Genomic DNA, 23008 nt, shown 5'->3' on the forward strand with positions numbered 1-23008 from the left:
GTGTAATATCAAGCACCACCAGCACCTCTTATTATCATGTTAGCTATCCATAAATGGATTTATAAAAAGTAAGCAAACTAGTGTAAAAACAGTTCTAAAAATTAAAACATGGGAATGAAGATTGTTGAAAAAAAGTTAAGAAGCAAGAGTCAAGAAAGCCAGCATGTTAAACACACAGAGATCTCTATTTGTACTCTTATAAGCATTCTCAGTATTTCTCTTCCCGATTTATGGAGAAACTACTGTTTTTTCCTTAGTTTCTACCACATCTATTCAGTCCAAATAGAAATCTCTGTGTTTAACATGCTGGCTTGTTTGACCCTTATTTCTTTATTTTTTCAGCTGGCCAGTGATCTCAAGCTCTTTTCCCATGTTTTAATTTAAAATTTATTTTTACACTAGTATATTACATGTGCATACCCTATAACTTTCTGCTTATGAATGTTAATTATGAATGTTCATACAGCTGAACATTCATAATCTGTATGTACATAGATGCATTGGCTACAGTTAACTTTGCAGAAAGTTAGGGTCTATATATACCAAAATATCATGGTAAACAAAACATACACATCATTTTCAATAAGGTACATTACAAATGGTTTTACGTACTATACATACAGTATATACATACTTACAGAATGCTATATACCCATTAATTATAGCTAAACAATCTCTACAAATATAGCTGAACTGTTCCATTTTTTGGCATTAATGCTTTAATGTATGTGATTTCTTCAGAATGAAGTAGATTATCACTGAGCTGTAGACAAATGCACTCTCTCAAATCATAAGTTCTAATCACAGTCGTGACAATATTTTGTACACCATTAAATGTCAGAGCATTATGGTGCAGTGATAAATGTTGTAACTGCAAATTACTAATAACTACCTCATTAATGTTAACCGTACACTCATCTGTCAGCTTATTATGACTCAAATTAAAGTGCTTTAGTAAAAAATGCTCTGCCAATACTTCACATATTTTGATCAAAAATTCTTGTTTCAAAGAACAGTTTGAAAGATCCAGATATTCTAATTTACTGTTAAACCATAATATCCCAGTAAAGTAAGCTATTTCTCGAATGTGAAAGGTCGTGCTTCTCATGTCTAAGTAATTTAAATGCTCTTGTTGAGAAAGTGCTTTCATTATTGTGGCAAAGCTGTGCTCTGTTATCGCACAATGTGACAATTCTAAATGTTCAAAGCATTCACTGCTCATTAAAAGTGTAGCAATACCTTTAGCAATAACATCACTAATGCAAATATAGTTATAAGAAAGTGACTTTAAGGTGCCATCAAAAGCTTTTGCCAATAAATGGAGTTCTGAATACTGTAACTTGCAGTTAGACAATCCCAGATGTTCTACTACATTTTTAAACTGAGCTATATGAGAAGCAGCATTGTGGGATATCACATTGAAATTTAAATCCAGCCTCTTGATAGAAGAACCCAATTTCAGTACAGATAAAATTAATTCAGTGCCCTTTTCTTGTAAATTACAACCTGATAAGTTTAAATGTGTTAATGAGGGGCTGTTTGACAATGCCGATGATAAGAAACAAGCTGCTACATCGGTGATGGTACTGGAGCAGAAATCAATATTTGCTAGTGATATAGTATTAGTATTATCTAATGACTTCACTATAGTGAGCATTTCATGATCTCCTAAATTACAATGAGACATATTGAGTTGGCATAATTTTGCGTTTTCTATAATGTATGACAAGATTTCCACTACATTAGCAGAGATTTTGTTGTAATTTAGATTTAAAGACTGCAGATGTTTAAGCACTTTAAAAGATTTTGCAATTTTCATAAATCCGTCTTCCTGAAGATTATTATTGCTAAGTTCAATGTATTCAACCTTAGGATTATCACTGATAATTTTAGCAATTTCACATGCTAGCTTGTTGGATATGTCAGTATTTGAAATAACAAACTGTCTCAATTGTGTACTAATGGATTTATCATTGGCCAAATTCAAAATGAACTCCATTGGCATATTTCCTGTAAATGTGTTGGTCTGTTTTCTGTTACTGTTTGGTAGTTGAAACATTATTGAATGCAAGGATTTTTCAACTGTACTGTATTGGCGAGTAGAGAATTCTTCATCACAACTCTTGATAGAGTAGTGGAATTTTAAGTCAATTATTTGGTTTTCATGCTTAAAGTTTTGTTCTTGCACAAACATGTCCACAGTAGGTGAGCTGAAAGCCATAATACAATGCAGTAAAGTATGAGCATCAAAGTTATTATCGACCAATGATACTGAAGTTACAAGCTTTTGATCTTCTAAACTCTTTGCACATGACAATTTCCAGCTATTCACTGAACAGTTGGTCCTAGTTGTTGCTGAAGCAAGCTTCTGATATATCATGTCAGCAATACAAGAGTCACAAGAGGCAACAAGAATATCATTACCATTCACCATATGAAGGTTGGTTAACTCAGTTTCATCCCTGCTTTGTGCTGTGATTAAAAATTTAAGGCACAAGGTTGTTATTGGAATTGGTGTTTTAACAGATATTATCATATTTTGTACTCGGAGGATTGAAGCAATCTGTGAAATGTACATAAATGCAGAAGTAGATGTGTAATTGTGGGAAAAGTTAAGGGTATTTACTTGAGTAACTTGCATTGAGCGTTTCATATTCATGTAACTTACCTTTGTTTGAACATACTCCCTACAAATAACTGACAATACTTTAAAGTCTCTTTCTTCAATATTACAAAATGAGAAGTCAATCATGTTCCACTTCTTAGATGAACTTAATATTACTGGTAATATTCTTTTAACTTGAACTTTCCTTTTACTTTTGCTACTTACCTGTAAAGTTATTATTGATGAATTACTTGTCAATGCAGAAACAATTAATGATGTAGGAGCATCGTTAGATAGCAACTGAGTTTTAGAATGTAAAATGTACATAATTTTCTTGGTGATCTTATCAACCTGATCTGTGTCCCCTAAAAACTTTTGTATTTCTTTAGCAAGTCTTGATGCAGTATCTTCTTTCATTCCATATTCAAGAATGTAGACCTCTAAGGGTGACCACTTGTTAAAGATGGATAAAAGCATTTCAACATCCTTTAGTTGCAGATTATTGTCCATAAGAATTAACCTGTATAACTCTGCTTGACTTTCTAAAATAGTTTTAAAAATATGTTTCACACTTTCATTAAATTTACAGCCTACGAAGAAAGCATATGCATAATTTAAGGAGCTTGAAATCATGTCATGGTTTTCATTTGTGAGGTTTTCTTTGCTGTTGATAATAACTAGTGGACAGCTAACTGCAAAGTTCTTTAACTGTAGGACACCTTCTAAGATGTGTGAATAAATGACAAAACACAATTGTTCATCTTTTATGAAGTTGTAAGAAATGATAAGGATTTCAACTACGCAAGATCTGAGTAGCTTTATAATGGTGGTTGCGCTAGCATTGGTCAATTTATTATTAGAAAGATCTAACTTTTTCAATCTATTACTAACAATTGTATAACAAAATGCTTTGAACCATTCATCACTAATGTTACATCCAGATATGTCAATAGTCTCCAAGTGCTTTAAACTCTCCTCTTGCATTAGTGTAGCCAATGAATTTAAATATGAAGAAGTAAATGCTTGATTTGACATGTGTACCTTTTGTCCTGAAGCAATGAAATCATCTTGTGTGTCTCTCCGACTTATTAACATTGTTGATGATATTACTGTAAGATCTATATTTGATAAAATTCCACTGTTGCTTATGCAATTTTGTGCTAAGTTATGAGTACATTTTAGCTTGTTCATAAAGTTTATTCCTACTGCATCTGATACACCAAATGCAAACAGACTTATGTGTACTTGAGAAGCTGCTAGTACAGTAGAAGTGATTGCATCTGCATCACAGAGTTGTAAACTGTTGTTTATTAAAAACAATCTGAATGAGACTTGATGGTTATGGCAATTTAAAATTCTTTCAAAAACACTGTAAATATTTTCATTGTATTCGCAATTTACTACAAAAATATTTTCAGTAATACTTAGATTCTGCTGTGTTGCATCTTGTATATGCTCCTCACTATTAATAATGATCAATGGAATTCTTAAGTCAAAGTTCAGTAAATTCAGCTCCATGAGTATACTACTAGTAATGGCATCACAAAGCATATGGTTTGACATACCGGATATTATCAGTTGATCAAGAGCACAATATCTGAGCACTCTAACTATGCTACCAAGGGAAGTTATTGTCAAATAGCTTTGAGATAAATCAAGTACTTTTAAATATATCTTCCCCTTATCTTTAAGAATACAATCAAAGATATTTTCAAGTTGCATATTGTAAAGGTTGCATTTGTTAAAAACAACATTCTCTAAATATCCACTATTGTTTTTATATTGTGTTGGCATTACTTTGAATAAAGCCATCAAGTTTTGCTGCCATGCAAATTTAATGAACTGCTTTTCGGTGATTCTTGAAGCGATTAGCATTGTTTCTGATGCAATAAAGTATTCTGCTTCAAACAAGTAATTGTCATGCTGTAACTGATGCAGTGTTTTTGTAACATTTGCAGCCACAACATCTTGCAACCCAACCTCAAACATTATCATTTTTACACAATACTTTGAATGTATGAGTGATTCGATAATGTCAATATCACTTTCTCCTATGTTATTGTTAAAAAGAACAATCCTGTTTATCACACGCTGTGTTTCAAACATTTTACCGATTCTTTTATTTATTTGGCAATTGATTGCATAAATTACTGAGCAATGATCTATTTCATTGTTTAAAGCTGGAAAATTTTTAGTTACTATTAGCGGAATTTTACAATTAAAGTTTGCTAAATCTCCATCAGTGAGAATTTTAGAATAAATGGCTTCATTTAAGACTACATCTGATATCAAATTTTGAGATAAATTTAGTTGTTCAATGATACAACACTGTAGTAACTTCAGAAATCCAGGTATTACAGATGAAGTTAGATGATTGTTAGAAAGGTTAAGTTGTTTAATGTACACTTTAGTAGTGCTGCAAGATAGATGATGAACCAATTCCATCCAATATTCATCATTAATGTTGCATTGTATCAACTCAACTAACTCCCATTGCTTAGTACTATTAACAAGAATCTTTCCAAAGTGATCTATTATTTCGGCTGTAATTTCACAGAATGTTAATTGTATACTTGAAAGCTGTGGCAAAATAACTGATGGAAATATATGCAAGTAATTTGCTTTATACACAATCAACTTTCTTTCGGATGCTAAAATATAATCAATGTCATCGGTAGCACAAAACTGTGAATTGATAATCTGAAGCCCTTGAGCTAAATTGTTGATATTTTCATCTTGCAATTCTGTTTCAATCAGACTGATCTTCAATGAAGCACGCATGTCCAGGACTGACCTAATCATCCCTATCTCAAATCTAGTATTCCAAAGATAAATTTTGCATGCAGAATTGAATCCCTTTATAATCTGTTCCTTTAAGCAACAACCGCTTAAGTAGATTTCAAGGTTTGTTTTTGAAGGTAAAACTTTTTGCTCTGGATTGATGACACACTCTTCGCTGTTTATAATAAAAAGTGGAGCAGTTGTCATTAAACCATTCCTAAAGAAACATTCAGCAATAATAGTATTAGGAATGTCATTTTCAAACAGTATTATTTTATCAATTCTTAAGCAATGAATTAAACTGTGGATTGCGGGTAATGAATCCACTGTCAAGAAATTATTAGTGATATTTACAATTTCAATGTGCAGTGCATTAGGATGAGTTTCCAAAATTAGCTGAACAAATGTTTGAAAATTAGAGTCACCAATGAAACAGTTTGACAGATTTAAAATTTTCCAGATTTTTGTAGATGACCTTGTCAGAAAAAAACTTAATGTTATTAGATCTTTCAGCAACAATGGTTGTTTGCTAAGGTCAATGATATTGTTGTGCAGGAAATTTCCAACTTTGTGACACATTATGTCATTGCCAGCTTCTAAAAAGCACTGAAACAAGTGAAGGCATTTAATTTTATCATTGATCATATCATGTGCTAGTTGCTGTACTCCAAAGAGCCTGCTAAACCACATAAAGCGGTTTCCAGATAAGAAATGTTTAAGTACTAGAGAATTACCTCCAGTTAACCCTGCATACATAATCCAAGTATTGAGATACCGGCTATCCCAGAAGTATTCTTCAAGCATATGGACTTGTGTGCTGTTAGATGATGAAGCAATGTAATAGGCAGCCAAAAACTCTTGCAACGAAAAATGCAAGAAATTGAAGGATATTTCTTCACAATTTTTAGCAGTGTTAAAGTATTGCACAGCTTTTACTAATCCTAAACCATTGTAATTCTCTACTGCTGACAACAACTTAGGACATTCTGACTTAATATCTGATAAGCTGAAAACAATTTTGTCTATTCTAAGGAACATAAAAGCAAGCTTTGATAACTGCAGTATTTGTTTCTTATATGGCTGTGGCAGTCTGGATAATGAATCTGTGCTGAGGATGGAGCCTCCTTCCTTCCTTATACACCTAGATACAGTCATACAAGCAAACTGGTTATTCATTTCTGTTTGATTTTTAGGTAGACCAGAGCCATCAACTTCTATAAATTCTTTAAAAAGGCAAATCAGGATGGTCATGTTTAATGGTATGTAGCAAAGACTATTGATAAAGGGATTGTTTTCCAAATACTTTAAGACTTTTTCTACATCAGCTTGGTTGTCCTGTAAGCTGTGATAGATGAACTCTTTTCTATCTTCTTCTGCAAACCCTAAAATTTCTACTCTGCGTTCAACTATTTTGTGAAGGTGTGCTGAAGCAGTGGGACGAGATGTGATTACAAGGCCACACAGAGGTAAATATTTTCGATTGATTAGGTCAGCAACAAAGGAATGTTGTCTTAGCTCTTTGGGAAGTTCATCATACCCATCAAATATTATTGTCATGCCTTCACCAGCTGAGTTTTCAAAATAATTTGTAAGAGAGTCCACCATTTGATTATGTGCATGTGAGCAGGCAATAAATTTTGCAAGATCTGAAAAAGAAGAAATTTTTTGAATATTTGGATCACGCAGGAACATTAAAACCAACACCTTCTTATGAATGAGTAGTTCACTATTAGCCCACCGAAAAGCGATTTCCTTTGATAAAATAGTTTTTCCAATTCCAGGAGCTCCTTCAATTAGTACCATATTCGGAGCTTCACCTGAATTTACTAAAGGAGTAAATATCTCTGATATATCTTTAGTTGTGTGGCATATTTTGAAGTAATCATTTGCGTCAGAAGCTCCTTGTTTTGATGCAACCTGTGGCTGCTTAGCGCTGAAAGTGTTCTGGCTGGCAATCTCACCTCCATGCATCTTTATTCCTACTGAAATTACAGTTTTTGTTGTAGCAAGCTTATCTTTGTGATGTATAAGTGCAACACTAGCATAATGTTCTGGTTGGTAAGGTGGCCAGTCATCTTCAGTAGTTTTATATCTGTCTGTCTTATATAAATGCTGCAAAATATTTGTTGCTTCAGGTGAAATATCATGTTTATAGGAAGCAGTATTAGATCCCAGTGTTCGTTTAGGCAACAGTATAACATCAATGGCATCAAGCACCTTCTTCCAACAAGCATTACTATCCATATCAAGCCAGTGTTCCCAAACCATATTACAACAATCCTCAGCTTTGTGTTGCTGATCATAATCTATTATGTCCAGTAGTCCACTTTGCAATCCCAGATGATTTCCAATTTCTCTCCACCGCACAGCATGTAGTGGGGTAATAAGATTATGCAAATCCTTTAATCTAGGTTTAACTTCAGAAGCTACATGCATAAATACAAAATAAATTATGCAAATAAGTAAGTGCACTGGTACAGGGATATGTACTTATGGAAAATAGCATAATAATTATACACACGCATGTGCTATCTAATTTCTAAACATAATTTATACGCAAATACTGACTGCATTCCATCTATGTTTTGGTGTTGGAACTAATAGTCCAAACATTTTACCTGAGCTAGCTCAAATAAAAACAGACCACAGGCATCAACAGTGAATAACATTACCACAGACACGCTACCAGTTTTATATAAGTCACTAGTTAGGCCATGGTAATCTTGTCTGGGGACCCTTTTATAACCAGGATATCATCATATCAAGAGAGTTGAATGTGACCAGAGACGAGCTACTAGAATTGTTCCATCACTAGCTGCCATGCCTTACTCGGAGAGGTTAAAATCCCTAAACTTACCATCCTTGGAATACAGATGTATGAGAGGTGACATGGTTTTTACCTACCAACTTTTACACAATCAGTTTGACATGGACACATCCACCCTTCTCCATCCAGCAACATGTAACAGCACAAGGGGCCACAACTTTAAATTATACAAACCATTCTCAAGTACAGTTGTATACTCAGCCGAAGAAATTGTTCAGTGAGAGTGATCAATAATTGGGACAATTTACCCTATCAAGTACTGTAGTAAATTCTGAATCACTAAATACCTTTAAGAACAGACTAGATAATTACAGGCATGATAATATGTATGATTGTTTAAAATTCACACAATGCACACACTCATGCAGGATACATAGGTATTGCCTTTTACATACTTAATAATAACACTGGAGTCATATATAGATTTGAGGTCCATTTTGTCTCATTATAGTGTAACACTGATAGCACACAGAGACTTACGTATGCATGCACTACACATGATCTCTTGTAATTGACACAAAAAGGTAATGATTGTGGTTGTAAGGTTTCATGGACTTGGAATAGTTGCTTTTTAGCACAGCTCAAGTCACCAAAGATATTGCTTGCAGTATGACAGCACAGGCCTAAAAGTGTAAGGGAAGCAGTACAGGCAACCCGTGAGCTCAAATCATATGGTGCCCAAGTAGCCCAATCCAGTGAATGTCACAAAACTCCCTTGCTCCCGGTTGGTAGCAACGAGCAGCCCATTAACCAATTGCAGTGCTGAACAGAATCTCTACAGCAGCTCCATGAAAGGATAGTGGACCTTGAAGCAGTTACTTCTAGCTTACACAAGGCTCACACCAACAATGAAGAATTTAGACAGTAACCATCTCAGGACAGGAAGGGTAGACATAAGCCTAGGGCTCAATAATGGCTAGATTACCAGTAAAGGAGGGGTCGTGGCTCATTGAGGGAAGGAATTTAGATAAGATGCCGGTTGCTAGGGCTGTTGTGACTCCATCAGAAAATGGTGTACCAATAAGAATTGCTAACACAAGTGTAATGCCTGTAAGTCTGTACCAGGGGACAAGAGTGGCCACAGCAGAACTTATCACAGAGGCCAGTATTAGTGCAGTTGCTGAGCCACTGTCAGAAAAAGTTGATTATGAGTGTTTAGAAGTACCTCTACAGGCACCACTAGCTGCAGATTTGACGAAGGCACAAAAGGAGCAATTCTTAGCAGTACACTCTCATTACTCTGATATCTTAGTCAAGGGTGATAATGATTTGGGATATACTAATGTATCGAAGCACCAGATTGAAACCGGTGTGGCTAAACCGATTCTCCAGCAGGCTAGGCGTGTTCCTTTACCTCACCATGAGAAAGTACGTACATGAATTATTGCAAGACATGCTGCAAAGGAACGTTATTAGAGTCCATGGGCATCCCCCATAGTATTAGTCAAGAAAAAAGATAGGACTACACGATTCTGCGTGGACTACCGCAAGATCAATAGAAAGACGCATACCCAATTCCAAGAGTAGATGATACTTTAGACACCTTGGCAGGGTCAACTTGGTTCACAACCCTTGACCTCAAGAGTGGGTATTGGCAGGTGGAGGTGGCTACGGAGCACCGTGACAAGACTGCATTCTGCAAGAAAGAAGGTCTTTATGAGTTCAATATCATGCAGTTTGGATTGTGTAATGCCCCAGCCACCTTCCAATGATTAATGAGCTCAGTTCTCGCTGGCCTACAGTGGACTAGTTGTCTTGTCTATATAGATGATATCATTGTGGTAGGTAATTATTCCTTTGATCAGCATTTGTCTAACTTGCAACAAGTATTTGAATGACTCAAGCAAGCAGGTCTAAAGGTACACCCAAGTAAATGCCAGTTCTTACAACGAGAAGTAACATTCTTAGGCCATGTCATTTCTCCAAATGGAATTTCTCCTGACCCATCAAAGACATGTAAAGTGGAACAATGACCAATACAGAGCAGAGGTACGAAAGTTCCTAGGTCTCGCCAACTATTACTGAAGATTTGTGAAGGACTTTGCTTCCCATGCTAAACCTCTGCATCAGCTCGCAGAGAAAAAATCCACATTTAAATGGACCACTGATTGTCAAGCAGTATTTGATCACCTCAAACAATGTCTCACTTCAGCTCCCACCTTTACTATGCCAAACTGGTCACGATCATTTATCATTGATACAGATGCTAGTGACATCAGTATAGGAACTGTTCTGTCACAAGTAGATGATGAAGGAGTAGAGCATGTGTTTGCATATGCTAGTAGGATACTGACTAAATCTGAAAGAAATTATTGCATAACCCGCAAGGAACTGCTTGCTGTAGTTACATTTTGTTCAGTGCTTCTGCCAGTACTTACTCGGGCAAGAGTTTACAGTGCGCACAGACCACGGTGCCCTTACCTGGCTCCAGCAGTTTAGGAACCTGGAAGGACAACTGGCACGATGGCTGGAAAAGCTGCAGCAATTTCAGTTATCCATTATACATCGCCTTGGCAGAAAGCACTCGAATGCTGATGCTTTATCAAGGCTGCCCTGTCAGCAATGTGGCAGAGAGTTTCATACAAGTAGTACACCAGTAGGGATGCTTACATCTAGTGATATTACATGTAGCTACTCCCCACAGCAGTTGCGTGACATGCAGTTGACTGATGAGTATATCGGCCAGTTACTTCAAGCTAAGGAATCAAATGTGCAACCTTCTACCAACTTTGCAAAGAGCCGACCCATTGCTTTTTGTCGACTGTTACAACAGTGGGAACTATTGGTCACAGTAAGTGGAGTGCTATACAGACAGTTTATACATCTCTCTGACAATCTGAACTAATTGCAACTAGTTGTCCCAGAATGACTGAGAGAAGAGATTTTCCAAAACCTCCATGAAGGAGTTGTAGGTGGGCACTTGGAACGGGATAAAACACTTCATTGACTCAAGGAACGTTTTTACTGGCCACGCCAATATAATGATGTACGAGATTGGTATCAGACCTGTGCCACTTGTACTTCTAGGAAGTCCAACAAGGTCACCATTGGGAACAATTTCTACTGCATACCCAACCCAAATAATGGCTGTTGATCTAGTGGGCCCTTTTCCTGAAAGTGATAGTGGAAACTCTTATATCATGGTTGTAGCAGACTATTTTTCCCCCTGGATGGAAGTTTTCACATACCAAATCAGGTGGCATCAACCATAGCAGAGAAGCTTGTGGATGAAATTTTCCTCAGATTTTCTGCACCAGAGCAATTGCACTCTGATCAGGGCCAGCAATTTGAATTCCAGCTCATGGCAGAAGTACATAAACTTCTACAGATACATAGAACTAGGATCACCCATATCACCCTCAAAGTAATGGCCTAGTTGAAAGATTTAACAGGACCATGCTAGCTATGTTATCTATACTGTGCCAAAGACAACCCACTTCACTGGGAGAGACATGTAAGGAAGGTATATATGGCATATAATATGAGTGTGCAGGCTTCCACAGGTTATACCCCTTTCTTCCTAATGTTTCGTTGTCAGGCACGTATCCCAGTGGATGTGATGTAAGCAATTCTAAACAATGCTCCACAGTCACCAAATGAGTATGCAGCCACTTTTGGCAAGCAGATGGGCTAAGCATTGCATGGGCAAGAAAACACTCTCTGACCAAACATAAAAGGCAGAAGGAGATATATGATAGAAAAGCTCATGGAAGGTCTTACCAGAAAGGGGATTATGTGTGGCTATATAATACATTCCCTCATGGGCAAGAGAGAACCAAGCAAGAAACTTGACCATCCATGGTCAGGTCCATACAGAGTAGTTAAGAAATTGTCAGAGGCAAACTACAGAATAGAACAGCTGCAGGGAAGGCGAACTAGGAAAATTGTCCATTTTGATCGGTTAAAGCCGTGCCCAAAGAATATACGCTTGAATCAAGAACACCAGAGTGACCTGGAGGCACCAGCATCTAACAGACTGTGCAATCCAGAACTGCCAGTATCGCCGCCATTTGGGAAGAATCTACAAATTGTTGATGATGATAATATAACTGGTAGGACACTGGAAGACTGTGCAGAGGAGACAGCTACTACATCATCTATATCAAGTACAAGTAGATATCCAAGGAGAGAACACAGAGCACCCTCTTGATACAGTGACTATGTTCTGATAAGTTGTGTAGAAGACGAGATGTCTCCTTAGAAGGAGGGGGCGATGTAACACTGATAGCACACACAGACTTATGCATGCACTACACATGATCTCCTGTAATTGACACATATAGGTGTAATGATTGTGGTTGTAAGGTTTCATGGACTAGGAATAGGAGATCAATAGTGAGATATAACACGAGTGACACTGTTTCATAGAGTAGCCATTTCACAATTTAGGGAGTTTTTTGAAATACTTGTTACAATACTGACTAAAGACAGGGTTAGCATCATGAACCACGGTAGTGGCTCATAATAGAGATCGCCTATATTTTTTCCAAAATCCTAATAGAACACTTAACTAAACAACATCTTATAAACTTTTTCCAACCTCAAAAGAAGCCTTAGAAGTTAATTTGGAAGAAGTTTAGGTCCACTAGCAAAGATGAAGTCAAAAGGACTTGATAAAAGTACTTTTTTTAAAGAACTGAAATCTGCCATTTTAAGCCATTTTGTTCATCTTATTATTTTTTCTCACAGGGCTAGAGCAAAATGTGAGTATTTTTTGGGGATAAAAACTACATAACTTCCTTCCTATGTCTTTCTTCACGTCCATGACCTATTTTTAAATGCATATTACAATGATAACACCCATTCTCAAGCAATTTTGCTTCTTGTAGGTTCACTTTGCCATTGATCTTCTGACTTAGTTTCTGCAAGGGTAACCAACGTGTTAATTGTGTTAATAAGTATCCAATCTACTTATGTAACAAGTTCATTTGGAAACCTTCAATATTTAACCACAGTATATCAGGTTCGTACCAGAGCAACAATGTTGTTGCGTACCACTGCATACTTGACTTAATTGTGATCACATAGCTGCACAAATCAGAAGCCATACTATTGCTGACCACAACATGCTATACACTGCCTATAGTTGAATATATCAAAGCTGTATAGTACAAAGTACATTCAATAGTATGGAAACATGTTTGCTAACTCTGATAATATTAGCTGACTACTGAATAGCTACTGTACATGATGACTAACTTGATATACATGTTTAGTACTGTGTAATATCAAGCACCATCAGCACCTCTTACTATCATGTTAGCTATCCATAAATGGATTTATAAAAAGTAAACAAACTAGTGTAAAAATAATTTTCAAAAATTAAAACATGGGAATAAAGATCGCTGAAAAAAGTAAAGAAACAAGGGTCAAACAAGCCAGCATGTTAAACACACACAGATCTCTATTTGGACTCAAATAAACATTTATACAGAAGCATTCTCAGTGCTTACTGATTATTTTCAGTACTTATCTGCCCCTATTTATATAAAACTACTCATTTTCCTTAGTCTCTAGCTATACCATATCCATTGAGTCCAAATAGAGATTTCTGTGTGTTTAACATGCTGGCTTGTTTGAACCTTGTTTCTTTACTTTTTTCAGCGATCTCTATTCCCACGTTTTAATTTTTGAAAATTATTTTTACACTAGTAGGTAGTATTAGAACACCATTTTTGCTGTGTTTATTGCTTTGTAGTTTTGTACGTTAAATGATCCTTTGGTCTTGATTATTAATACTACATACATTTTTTGACAAACAAAGATGGAGATAGCATTGGCAAAGTTTCTGCTATCAGATTGTACACTGACATGTTTTTGTAGCAAACAGGACCCAAGAACCAAGCATTTTTCTTTCAGTCATCGGTATCAGCAAATATAAGCTTTAATTTGTCTATCCTAGAAAATCTTGGGGGAAAAATGTATCCTCAACTGCTTGAGAAACTTTCACATTTTGCTCCTGAATAGTTGAACATTTCAGGTTTCACACAAGCTTTCAAAAACCAGAAGAATTAGTTACCTCCCGTGAACCTGAATTACATTCTGTTGCAAAGAATTACAACTATGAGCAGGGGTAGATCCAGGGGGGTTTAAAGGGTTCCATGGAACCCCCCTTTTGGAAGAGCCTTAAATTAATATTAATTGATGAGCTGCAGTCAAGCTTTTCTTTAATTTAGTACACTCAAATAAGTACTCATTGCAAACAATACTAGTGACAAATCACTCATTTTAGTGCAAAATCACTTGAAACTGCTACTCCATCATCTTCATACGCAATAGGAACCTCTAAAAATAACTATCATCTTGATGGTTTTAAAGCTATTACACTTACTTGTAGACTTTAGTTGCATATCTAATGGCCTAATGGTCAGATTTCAGACATGGCAGCCCTTCCTCAAGACCATGCTGAGAGACCACGTGGGATCAACAATGTTGTAGTTATTCAGCATTGCTTGTTGTCTGAATAGAATAAAGACTTGACATTCCAGAAAACATTAGGGATGATACAAGGAATGGAATTGGCAGTGAAGAATGTCAAGGAATTATACTCATCATGGCTAAAGATAGAATTAAAGGATTAAACAGGAATCAGCAATACCACACAGAACCGTTGAATTTTTAATAACATGCTGACCGAGGGGTAGCTAACGTCTTGGGACTCTCGTACACTATCTGAGAAATCCAATTATAAATACATGAAATATTTATTGAAATAATGCAGAAATACGTGTTGAAATACTTGGGACACAATTTAGAAGTTTGCGTGGGCATTGACGACCCCTTGATGCTGACTTAAATAGTAACCAGCTTCAATTACATACTCCAAATATACCAGTGCCATGTCCATACTTGAATTGTAAGGCACAAAAGATTGCTATGCTCTAATAGAACAATCACATTCCATATCTTGTGAATGTACCGTAATTTGCTTTAGTTCATGCAAAAGATTTCTGATAAAAAATTCATATGATTTAGCACACTGAATGAAAATTATTTTAAACAAGTAATTTTTTGTAACTGCTCAATTAGAGTATCTTGATCTTTTGCAGCACAGGTAGCTACACTGTAGCTACAGATTTATTGATATTTCATTAGTTGGAAGCCAATAGACAGTAAGCCACAGTCAGTGCTTGGAGTCTTTGGCTAGTTAATAAAAAATAGTGCAAAAACTTGTATAATTTTTGCATGGTACCTACAACAATGAACAAAAGCAAATCATAGTAGTTACTGTACTTATAATATTTATACCAATAATAACATTATAAAATGAAAATCTCTATCATAGCACTTAGTTCTAAAGTCTAACTTTTCATGTGGGCATGAGGTCCTCCTTAGTCTTTATAATTAAAAATAGAAAATCAAGCTCTTCTATATAAATTTGAAGGGTTCCGAATTAGCTAACTACTCTTAGAATTTCCTTAATGCTCTTCTTCTAAATCTGTGTAAGGATTTGTCCCAGAATCCTTAGATTTGGTATATGTCATACCCATCAGAAACCTCCAACGAAAACACTGGTCTGAAAGGGTACTGAGCTCTAAAAATTGTAAAGGTAAACGGAAAGTGGGAATGTCAACAACCAATGAAAATACCTGATGAAGGAATGCACGGATTGGATATTACAATATAATATTTATTTGCAACATTGTTCCTCCCCTTTCTTCATGCATCATGAAAATTAATATAAATTGCAACATCTTCAAACAGGCTGTAGGACCAGGTGTCCTGTAGACCTTCTGCACTTTTGCTGTAAAACCTTATTAAACTTAAAATAAAAATAAGTAAATACATTATGTAATTATAAACCTGTAATATGTGGCAGAAAAAATGCAATCTGTAGAAGCTACTGGTTCTACACTAGACATGGTTGTGTGTAGTTGTACTTTATATCTCAGTGGTTGTGACTGGTTGTACTGTATTTATCAACGATTGTGTATTGTATATCTTAGACAATCAAAATACTCTTATCCTAAGGCAGCAGGTGAAGTTTCCCAATTCTACACACTGTCAACTTAACTATGTGGAATGCTATGTAAATATTTAATAGTTAAATATTTTTATGTTTACAAGGAAACAACTTTCAGTGTTGACGAGTTAGATAGTCTATATATTTCTAATCTATGCCAGCTATAGTCCATTAAGATTAGCCTATATGCAGGTCCTTGGCAGGCTGAATACAGACTGCAGCTGTCTACTAGCTTACTTTAGTTGGTAAGTCTTTTTACCTTTTGGGCTTTGTTGATGTAAATGTTACTAGTATCTGTTATCTACGCTGCCAGTGAAGGGATATGATTGGCTTCAGATGGTCAAATTAGACTGGAAAGAAATCGCTGCTATTTTGCAAAGACACTTTTAAGTTTTTGAAGAAGGTGTAGCTATAGGATCTCTCACAGGCTTTCAAGTAAAGACTTCCTTTAAAGCTCAAAACAAGTTTTACAAAGTTGTCCTATATTACTGCATGACAAAGTTAAGAAAGAAGACTGCTTAGTAGCTGAGGGAACAATAGAATCTGTCAAAGTATCTGAACAATCATATGTAGAGGATCTGTGTGCCACTCTTGCAGGTGAAAATTTTTAAAACTTTCCACAGCCAAGCATACCAGCAATTTCCATTAGTTGATGGATCAAAGCAATATAGAGAATTGCCTATTACTTACAGCTCCCTTCTGGGGAACATTTTGATCATGCCACCCTAAAAATGGAAGACAGGGCACATTTAGATGTTGCTATGTATGGATTTTTGGGTGGTAGATGTGAAAAGTCTTATGTTGATGTTGAAGTGTTCAATCCTGATGCGCCTATAACTGCTCCAAGGTCCATTTATTGTCATCATGAGCTGAATATGAAGAAGCATGCTTATGAAACTTGAATTTGTGAGGCGGAGCAAGGCACCTTTATTCCTCTTGTCTTCTCTGCAAGGGATGGAATGACTGATCAAGCTATTGTGTATTATACAAACGTCTAGCTTCTCTCATTTCAGTGATCACTATGCTACTGTAATGGGACTGATTAGATGTTGTTTGTCATTTTCTTTATTATGCTCAGAAATCAGATGTCTACGTGGTTCTCGTTCTTCTGCTGGCAGGTTCATTCGTGAGAGTCCAGTAGCTGCTGTCAATTTGATCCAGGCAGAGACTGGGCTTTCCCTATTACATAATTGTTAATAAGTGTAATTCTACTATTCAATTTATTGTATACACAGTCTTCTCTGCGATCTTTCTTTTGGTGTATCAGCAGGAATTTTTCAGTGTATCATGGAGATTGTATTACAAGGTATACCAAATGTTGCTCTATACTTATTGATGTACTACTTTCAAATACCACTAATCAGACCATTCACAATTAATTTACCCTTTACATAGAAAAACTGAACTAGCTTGCAATCTATGTGTACACTTGGCCATGGTCATGACAGCCAGGTAGCTAGGTAGAGTAAAAGTTGTATTGGTCTATCACGAACAATTTGGACCCCCTATTTTGGTTCCCCCCGGTCCAAAAATATCGAAATATTTGGACCCCCCAGAACAAAAATGTTTGAAATATATGGAGCTCTCTGAAATATTTTATCCCTCCTACAAATGTTAGTATTAACACCATTTGTACACATTCAAAGGGGTCCAGATATTTCAGCTGAAATAATTGATCCCCCCTGTCTAGCTATATTATCCCAACATACACTTCATGGTAGGCAAGAACTATGTGCAAAGTTTCATGCTTTCTGCAAAAAGTGCACAATATTTTGCTATGCTGCTCTACAAATACACAGTCCTTGTGTGTTGCTACCTTTCTGTAAGGATGATATCATCAGCGAATATCTTAATCTTTGACTTCACTACAGAGGGAAGCCCATTGATATATAGAATGAACAAAAGAGCCAGGACCCAAATGGATCCCTAAGGAACACCTGAAAATACATAACTCCAGTCAGAATAATGACCATTGATGACAACTCTTTGTCTGCAGGTGGCGAGGAATGAACAGAACCATAATCCATGGGTTCCACAAGTTTCCAGTTTCAACAGTCTTTCATGGGAAACAGAATCAAATGCTTTAACATAGTCAATGAAAACACAGTGAGAGCTTAGACGATTGTCAAGTATCTTAGCCTAGTCATGTGTACGTTGTAGCTAGTATAGTCTGTTCGCGTTCACCTGAGCCCTCCTTTCTTGTTAATAACTCTGACTTGTTACATGGGCCAGCTGCCCAAACATTTAGTAGCACTGTGAAGCCCTTTAAATGCCAGAACTGTTAATCAAAAAAGCGCTTTGATACGGTAAGAACAAGTGAGTTATGAGGCTTTAAAAATATCCCATACATTTAGTATGCATGGACGATTCAGACGCGCAAACATGCTTACAACATGAAAACATGCTTGTTCCAGTACAAAACCATTGGGAGTGAACACATGTTCACCTCTTTGATATTACTATATTTGGCAGGGGCTCAGGTGAACGCGTATGACTATAGTAAAGAAGTGTTGCAGTAAAGAAGTGTTGCACAGACCGATTAGCAAACTGGGAGGTAACTATAAATATTTCAAATAAACTAGTTATTTGCTCCCTTGCAGCATAGCCTTACCTTTAAAGGAGGATTAAAGTAGTTCAAGTGAATTTCCCTACAGTCAATAAAGTCAATAGAAAGGGGAATAAAACATTTCAAAAGAAATTATTTGCTCCCCACATTCCCACAGCACATATAAGAGATGAAACCATCATTGATAAATGGTGCCACCGTTGATTAATTAATGATGCTGAGTGTGTACAAAAAGAATTAAATAGAAGGTAAATTTTTGGACGCATGTGACCAAACAGGACCACAACATAAAGGACCTCTGTGGGCATGATGTGGTTAGAAAAATAAATTTCAGCTACATCAGTAAAATAATATAGTATGGTTGGCTGAGTCCACCCACTCTTTGGTTGACTGAGCTAAGAAAATTCTTTCAGAAGATGAAATCTATTATATACAGGCAGCATTCAGCTGACTGTTCACGGAGACTGGCTGGTAGTGGCCAAGCACTGTTACAGTAATTTCATTTGTCTCATACTTTTAAATCTCTGCAGTAATTGAAGGTACTCTACTTTGGATTGTTTCTTGGAAAGAGCTGATTGTTATCAGGGGCGGATGTAGGGGGGGGGGGGCTAAGGGGGCTGTAGCCCCCCCTTTCCTTTCTAAGTTAGTACTTGGCCAATAAAACCCTAATTCTTCTATATGTATCAAAAGCAGACTTATTTCAGGAATTATGCATCACTACCAACACAAATAATGTCTATGTAACTATACCTATTGTTCAACTCTGTCCCAGGAGAGTTTAGCTTCCTTTTCATCAAGAGTTCTTCAAGAAAAGGTTTCGATTGTGGGTTGCATCTTTAGTTACAAAAGTTTTAATTGTGGGTTTTGTTTTATTCAGATAATTAGCAGTGTTTTCCACTATGGCTATCAGACGTGATTAGTGTGGTTTTTATTTATTATATGATTCAAAAAGTGTTAGTTGGTTTAATTGGTCAGAGTTATCAGCTTTAGTATATAGCTATAATATGTGGCTACCAACTCTCTTGCAAGTTTATAAGGTACCTATAGCACTTTTGTCTATGAATGTAAAATCGGTATCAGTTACCTTCTGATATGACCCCATGCTGTGGGTTATGGTGCTGGACTGCTGGTATTTGTAGCTAGCTATAGATCAGTCTTCGTAACCCGGCAGATCTAGAAATAAGTTGACTATCACAACAGCAAATTCAGAAACCCCATAAATGCAAATATAGTTGCAATTTGCTAAGAATTTCCAGTGGACTAGCTAATAGCTACTAGTACCCTTCATTGCATTCTGCTTTTCAGTACACTTTATTGGTGCTAAGATTAACAAAGTGTTACTAGGCTAAGGAGCATGCATGCTAATAATTGTGACATTCAACATCACTACTACTTAGCTATACATGTTTCTGCCTCTGTTTAGCTATACATGTTTCTTCCACACATTATCCCACAAAGGCTTCTCCTGTTATCTGGCTTCGTTTGATCGTGGGGGACTGACTTGTGTAGTTGACTCATAGTCACCCAATGTTGATGAATCTCAGATGGTCGTTATATTAGAAGATGATAGTCTAGTGTTCCATAAAGAGAGTCTGCCTTGAATCTGTTGATGTTGAGGCTGGGGTAAGCATTTTCCACAATTATTCCAATTTTATGACTTGTGAAACAACCCACCCCCAACCTTCCAGTGGGATCCATTTTTATCCGCAGTAAGAAAGACTGTTGAGGCTGTTGAAGAGGAGCTGATGCATTATGGTATATACTAGCTATATCTAAATGCTTGGTAGCTACAAATGAAAAGATTATCATGTAATGATAAGTTGATAACTACTCAATGTATATTGCAATCAGTCTTGATTTAATGGAAAACTAAAAGTGTTTTGATAAACTGAAATTCCATTGTTTTCCACTGAAAAACTGCTAAAAACACTCTCAGATTCACCTTCAGAGGGCCTAATTTTCAAATATTTCCTGGGGGTCATGCCCCCAGACCCTCTAGGCTGGCATGAAGCACACTAATGTAGCTAGTCATTATTCCAAATAGCTAATTTTAACATGCATGGATACTACATGAATCTTACCACAGGGCCTTGTGAGAAGGCTTGGTATCTTCTAATGTCTGGCTAGCTATACCTATGTCCCTGTCCAGCTTAGCCCCCCCTTTCAAAAAATCCTAGATCCGCCCCTGGTTATGATGTACAAAGTCCAGAGGGCAAGTCAATTCTAACCTCACATTTTCATAGTAGTGAATTGAATAATATATCTGAGTGATAGCATGTTGTTAGTATGGATATTGGAATTATTTTAAGGTGATTCAGTAGCTACGTAGCTTGGAAGTTCTGTAGGTCTGCATATATATAGCTAGCTACTAAAAATTAGCAAAATTTCAATGCATTTTGTAGCTAGAATATGCAGCACCTTATTGTGATGGTAAGTGTATCTCTGATGACTTTAAGAGACAGGCCGAGGGGACAACCATTTAAAATGTTAAATGTAGTAAGGAAGATGGAATTACACAATAATAAGCACTTCACATCACATTGCATGGATCGATATTGAAAATTGACAGCAGTGGCCAAAGCGTTGGCAGAGGCAGCCCGTAAGAGAACTTGCATAGTTAGACAATTTATGCTTGTCACTGTTCCATAATACTAAAAGAAACTGGGGTGCAGGTTAGCTGAATGCAACAGGTAAGGGCAAGGATAATATACACAGGAGGATCGATTATTTCAGCTGAAATATTTGGACCCCCCCCCCCCCCCCCCCCCCCCACTTTGACTTTGTGCAAATGGCGTTAATAAGAAATTTTGTAGGGGGATAAAATATTTCATAGGGGCCAAGAAAAAGTGGACCAGGGGGTCCACTTTTTTGGGAGGTCCAAATATATTGTTACAGGTCAACTGATCTTCATATTAAACATAAGCATACTGGATTGTCCATGTCATACTGCCACACAATTGAGATTCAACACTGTCACCGTACTCACCATAGACAGCCAAACGACCCAACATTAAAACCACTTCATATTGAGTTGCCAACAACAGTAATCAGCTCAAGACATCTGTATTATTATTATGAAGATTGGTAACTATGGAAATGACTGCATGTGTGTTCACAATATGCTGGTCAGTTAGTGACCACCATGTGATTCAAGCAGAAGCTTATGGTGAGGTTGCCTTCTACAAGACTCATAGGTGTAGGAAGTGGGGGGGCTGTGGGAGTATAGCCCCCCCCTCCCCCAAATAATTTGGCTAGCCATTTCAAGTTATCTCTAAAGTACTCAACAATCTACCTACCACCAGCAATTCAGATTACTATATAACCACCATTCTAACCAATCAGCAATCCATAAAGTAGTTATGAAACTATCTACATGCAGACCCAACTCCTCAGCAACACTTTAGTAATGATAGAGATAAGCACCTCTAAAATTAATTTTGTGTTCAGCAGTGTAATCTACACAAGTAAGTACTGGTATGATTTTTACTGCTAAAAATACACTGAAATTCAATTATTTCAGTTTTAATTTTTTTCCGGGGGCATGCCCCCAGATCCCCTACTGAGTTTAGCAGGCTTTCTCTCATGCTTTGCATATTCAACCATCATTTTATCTTTACCACTGCCTAGCCCCCTAACCACAAGGTGCTAGCTACGCCTATGCAGGTGAACCATGATAACAAGGATTTGTGGTCAGTGATGGGTTTAAATGAGTGTCTCAGGAAGTATATTAATGGAAGTTGTTTACACCAAATACACAAGTAAGTCCTTCCTTTTCAATACTATGACAGTTCTTTTCTGCACTACTTAGTGTACGTATGATATGCATAACCAATTGGTCTCTGACTCTATAAAGCCACTAAATTTCTTCTGCATGACATCTGTTTATGACAAAATACACAATCTAATCCACATCAACAACTTCACATGCAAGTATACACCTATAGTAGCATAACAATATAGTTGCATTCATTTTTTGAGATAATTATGAAATACGCACACATCCATTCATAATCATGTTTATTTGCTCTACACATATAGTTGTGTTTCCATTTCAGATAGATCTTATTTATGCTATATATAGCTGTCACTAAAAAGTATATACTAGCTACTTCTGTACTTTCAAACAACGTAAAAGCTTTTAACACTGCAAAATTTAATTACCTTCTTTGGATGTTCTGATGGTATCCAGAGATGTGAACACTGAGTTAACATCAGCCATCATGTAGTTGAGGGATAAATTCTTTGATGTGTCATTAGTGATAATAC

General features: G+C 36.5%; 1 protein-coding gene across 3 annotated transcripts; it reads right to left on the reverse strand.

The window, feature by feature from the left end:
- Positions 1 to 535: 535 nt before the first annotated feature.
- LOC136238940 (uncharacterized) lies at positions 536 to 23008 on the reverse strand. 3 transcript variants are annotated; one of them, XM_066029654.1, is made up of 3 exons: positions 22904 to 22998; positions 2669 to 7812; positions 536 to 2563 (listed from the first exon to the last, which is right to left on the reverse strand). In XM_066029654.1, the coding sequence occupies exons 1-3, from the start codon at positions 22962 to 22964 to the stop codon at positions 677 to 679; spliced, it is 7092 nt and encodes a 2363-aa protein (XP_065885726.1). In that variant the 5' UTR covers positions 22965 to 22998; the 3' UTR covers positions 536 to 676. The 3 variants fall into 3 exon arrangements, 2 of the variants coding, with proteins under 2 accessions (XP_065885726.1, XP_065885725.1); XM_066029653.1 differs by having other exon boundaries at positions 536 to 7812; XR_010693296.1 differs by lacking the exons at positions 536 to 2563; positions 2669 to 7812 and adding an exon at positions 22460 to 22620 and having other exon boundaries at positions 22904 to 23008.

The sequence above is a fragment of the Dysidea avara genome, chromosome 11, assembly GCF_963678975.1.
Source record: "Dysidea avara chromosome 11, odDysAvar1.4, whole genome shotgun sequence".
In the NCBI taxonomy this organism is placed as follows: Eukaryota; Metazoa; Porifera; class Demospongiae; order Dictyoceratida; family Dysideidae; genus Dysidea; species Dysidea avara.

What these genes read in the sequence shown, in the direction of transcription:
- LOC136238940 (XM_066029653.1), bottom strand. Translation starts at nt 22,964, where the DNA reads ATGATGGCTGATGTTAACTCAGTGTTCACATCTCTGGATACCATCAGA. An exon ending in CATCAGAACATCCAAAGAAG is followed by an intron (nt 7,813 to 22,903) that starts GTAATTAAATTT and finishes TTATGCATGTAG; the next exon opens with CTTCTGAAGTTAAACCTAGA.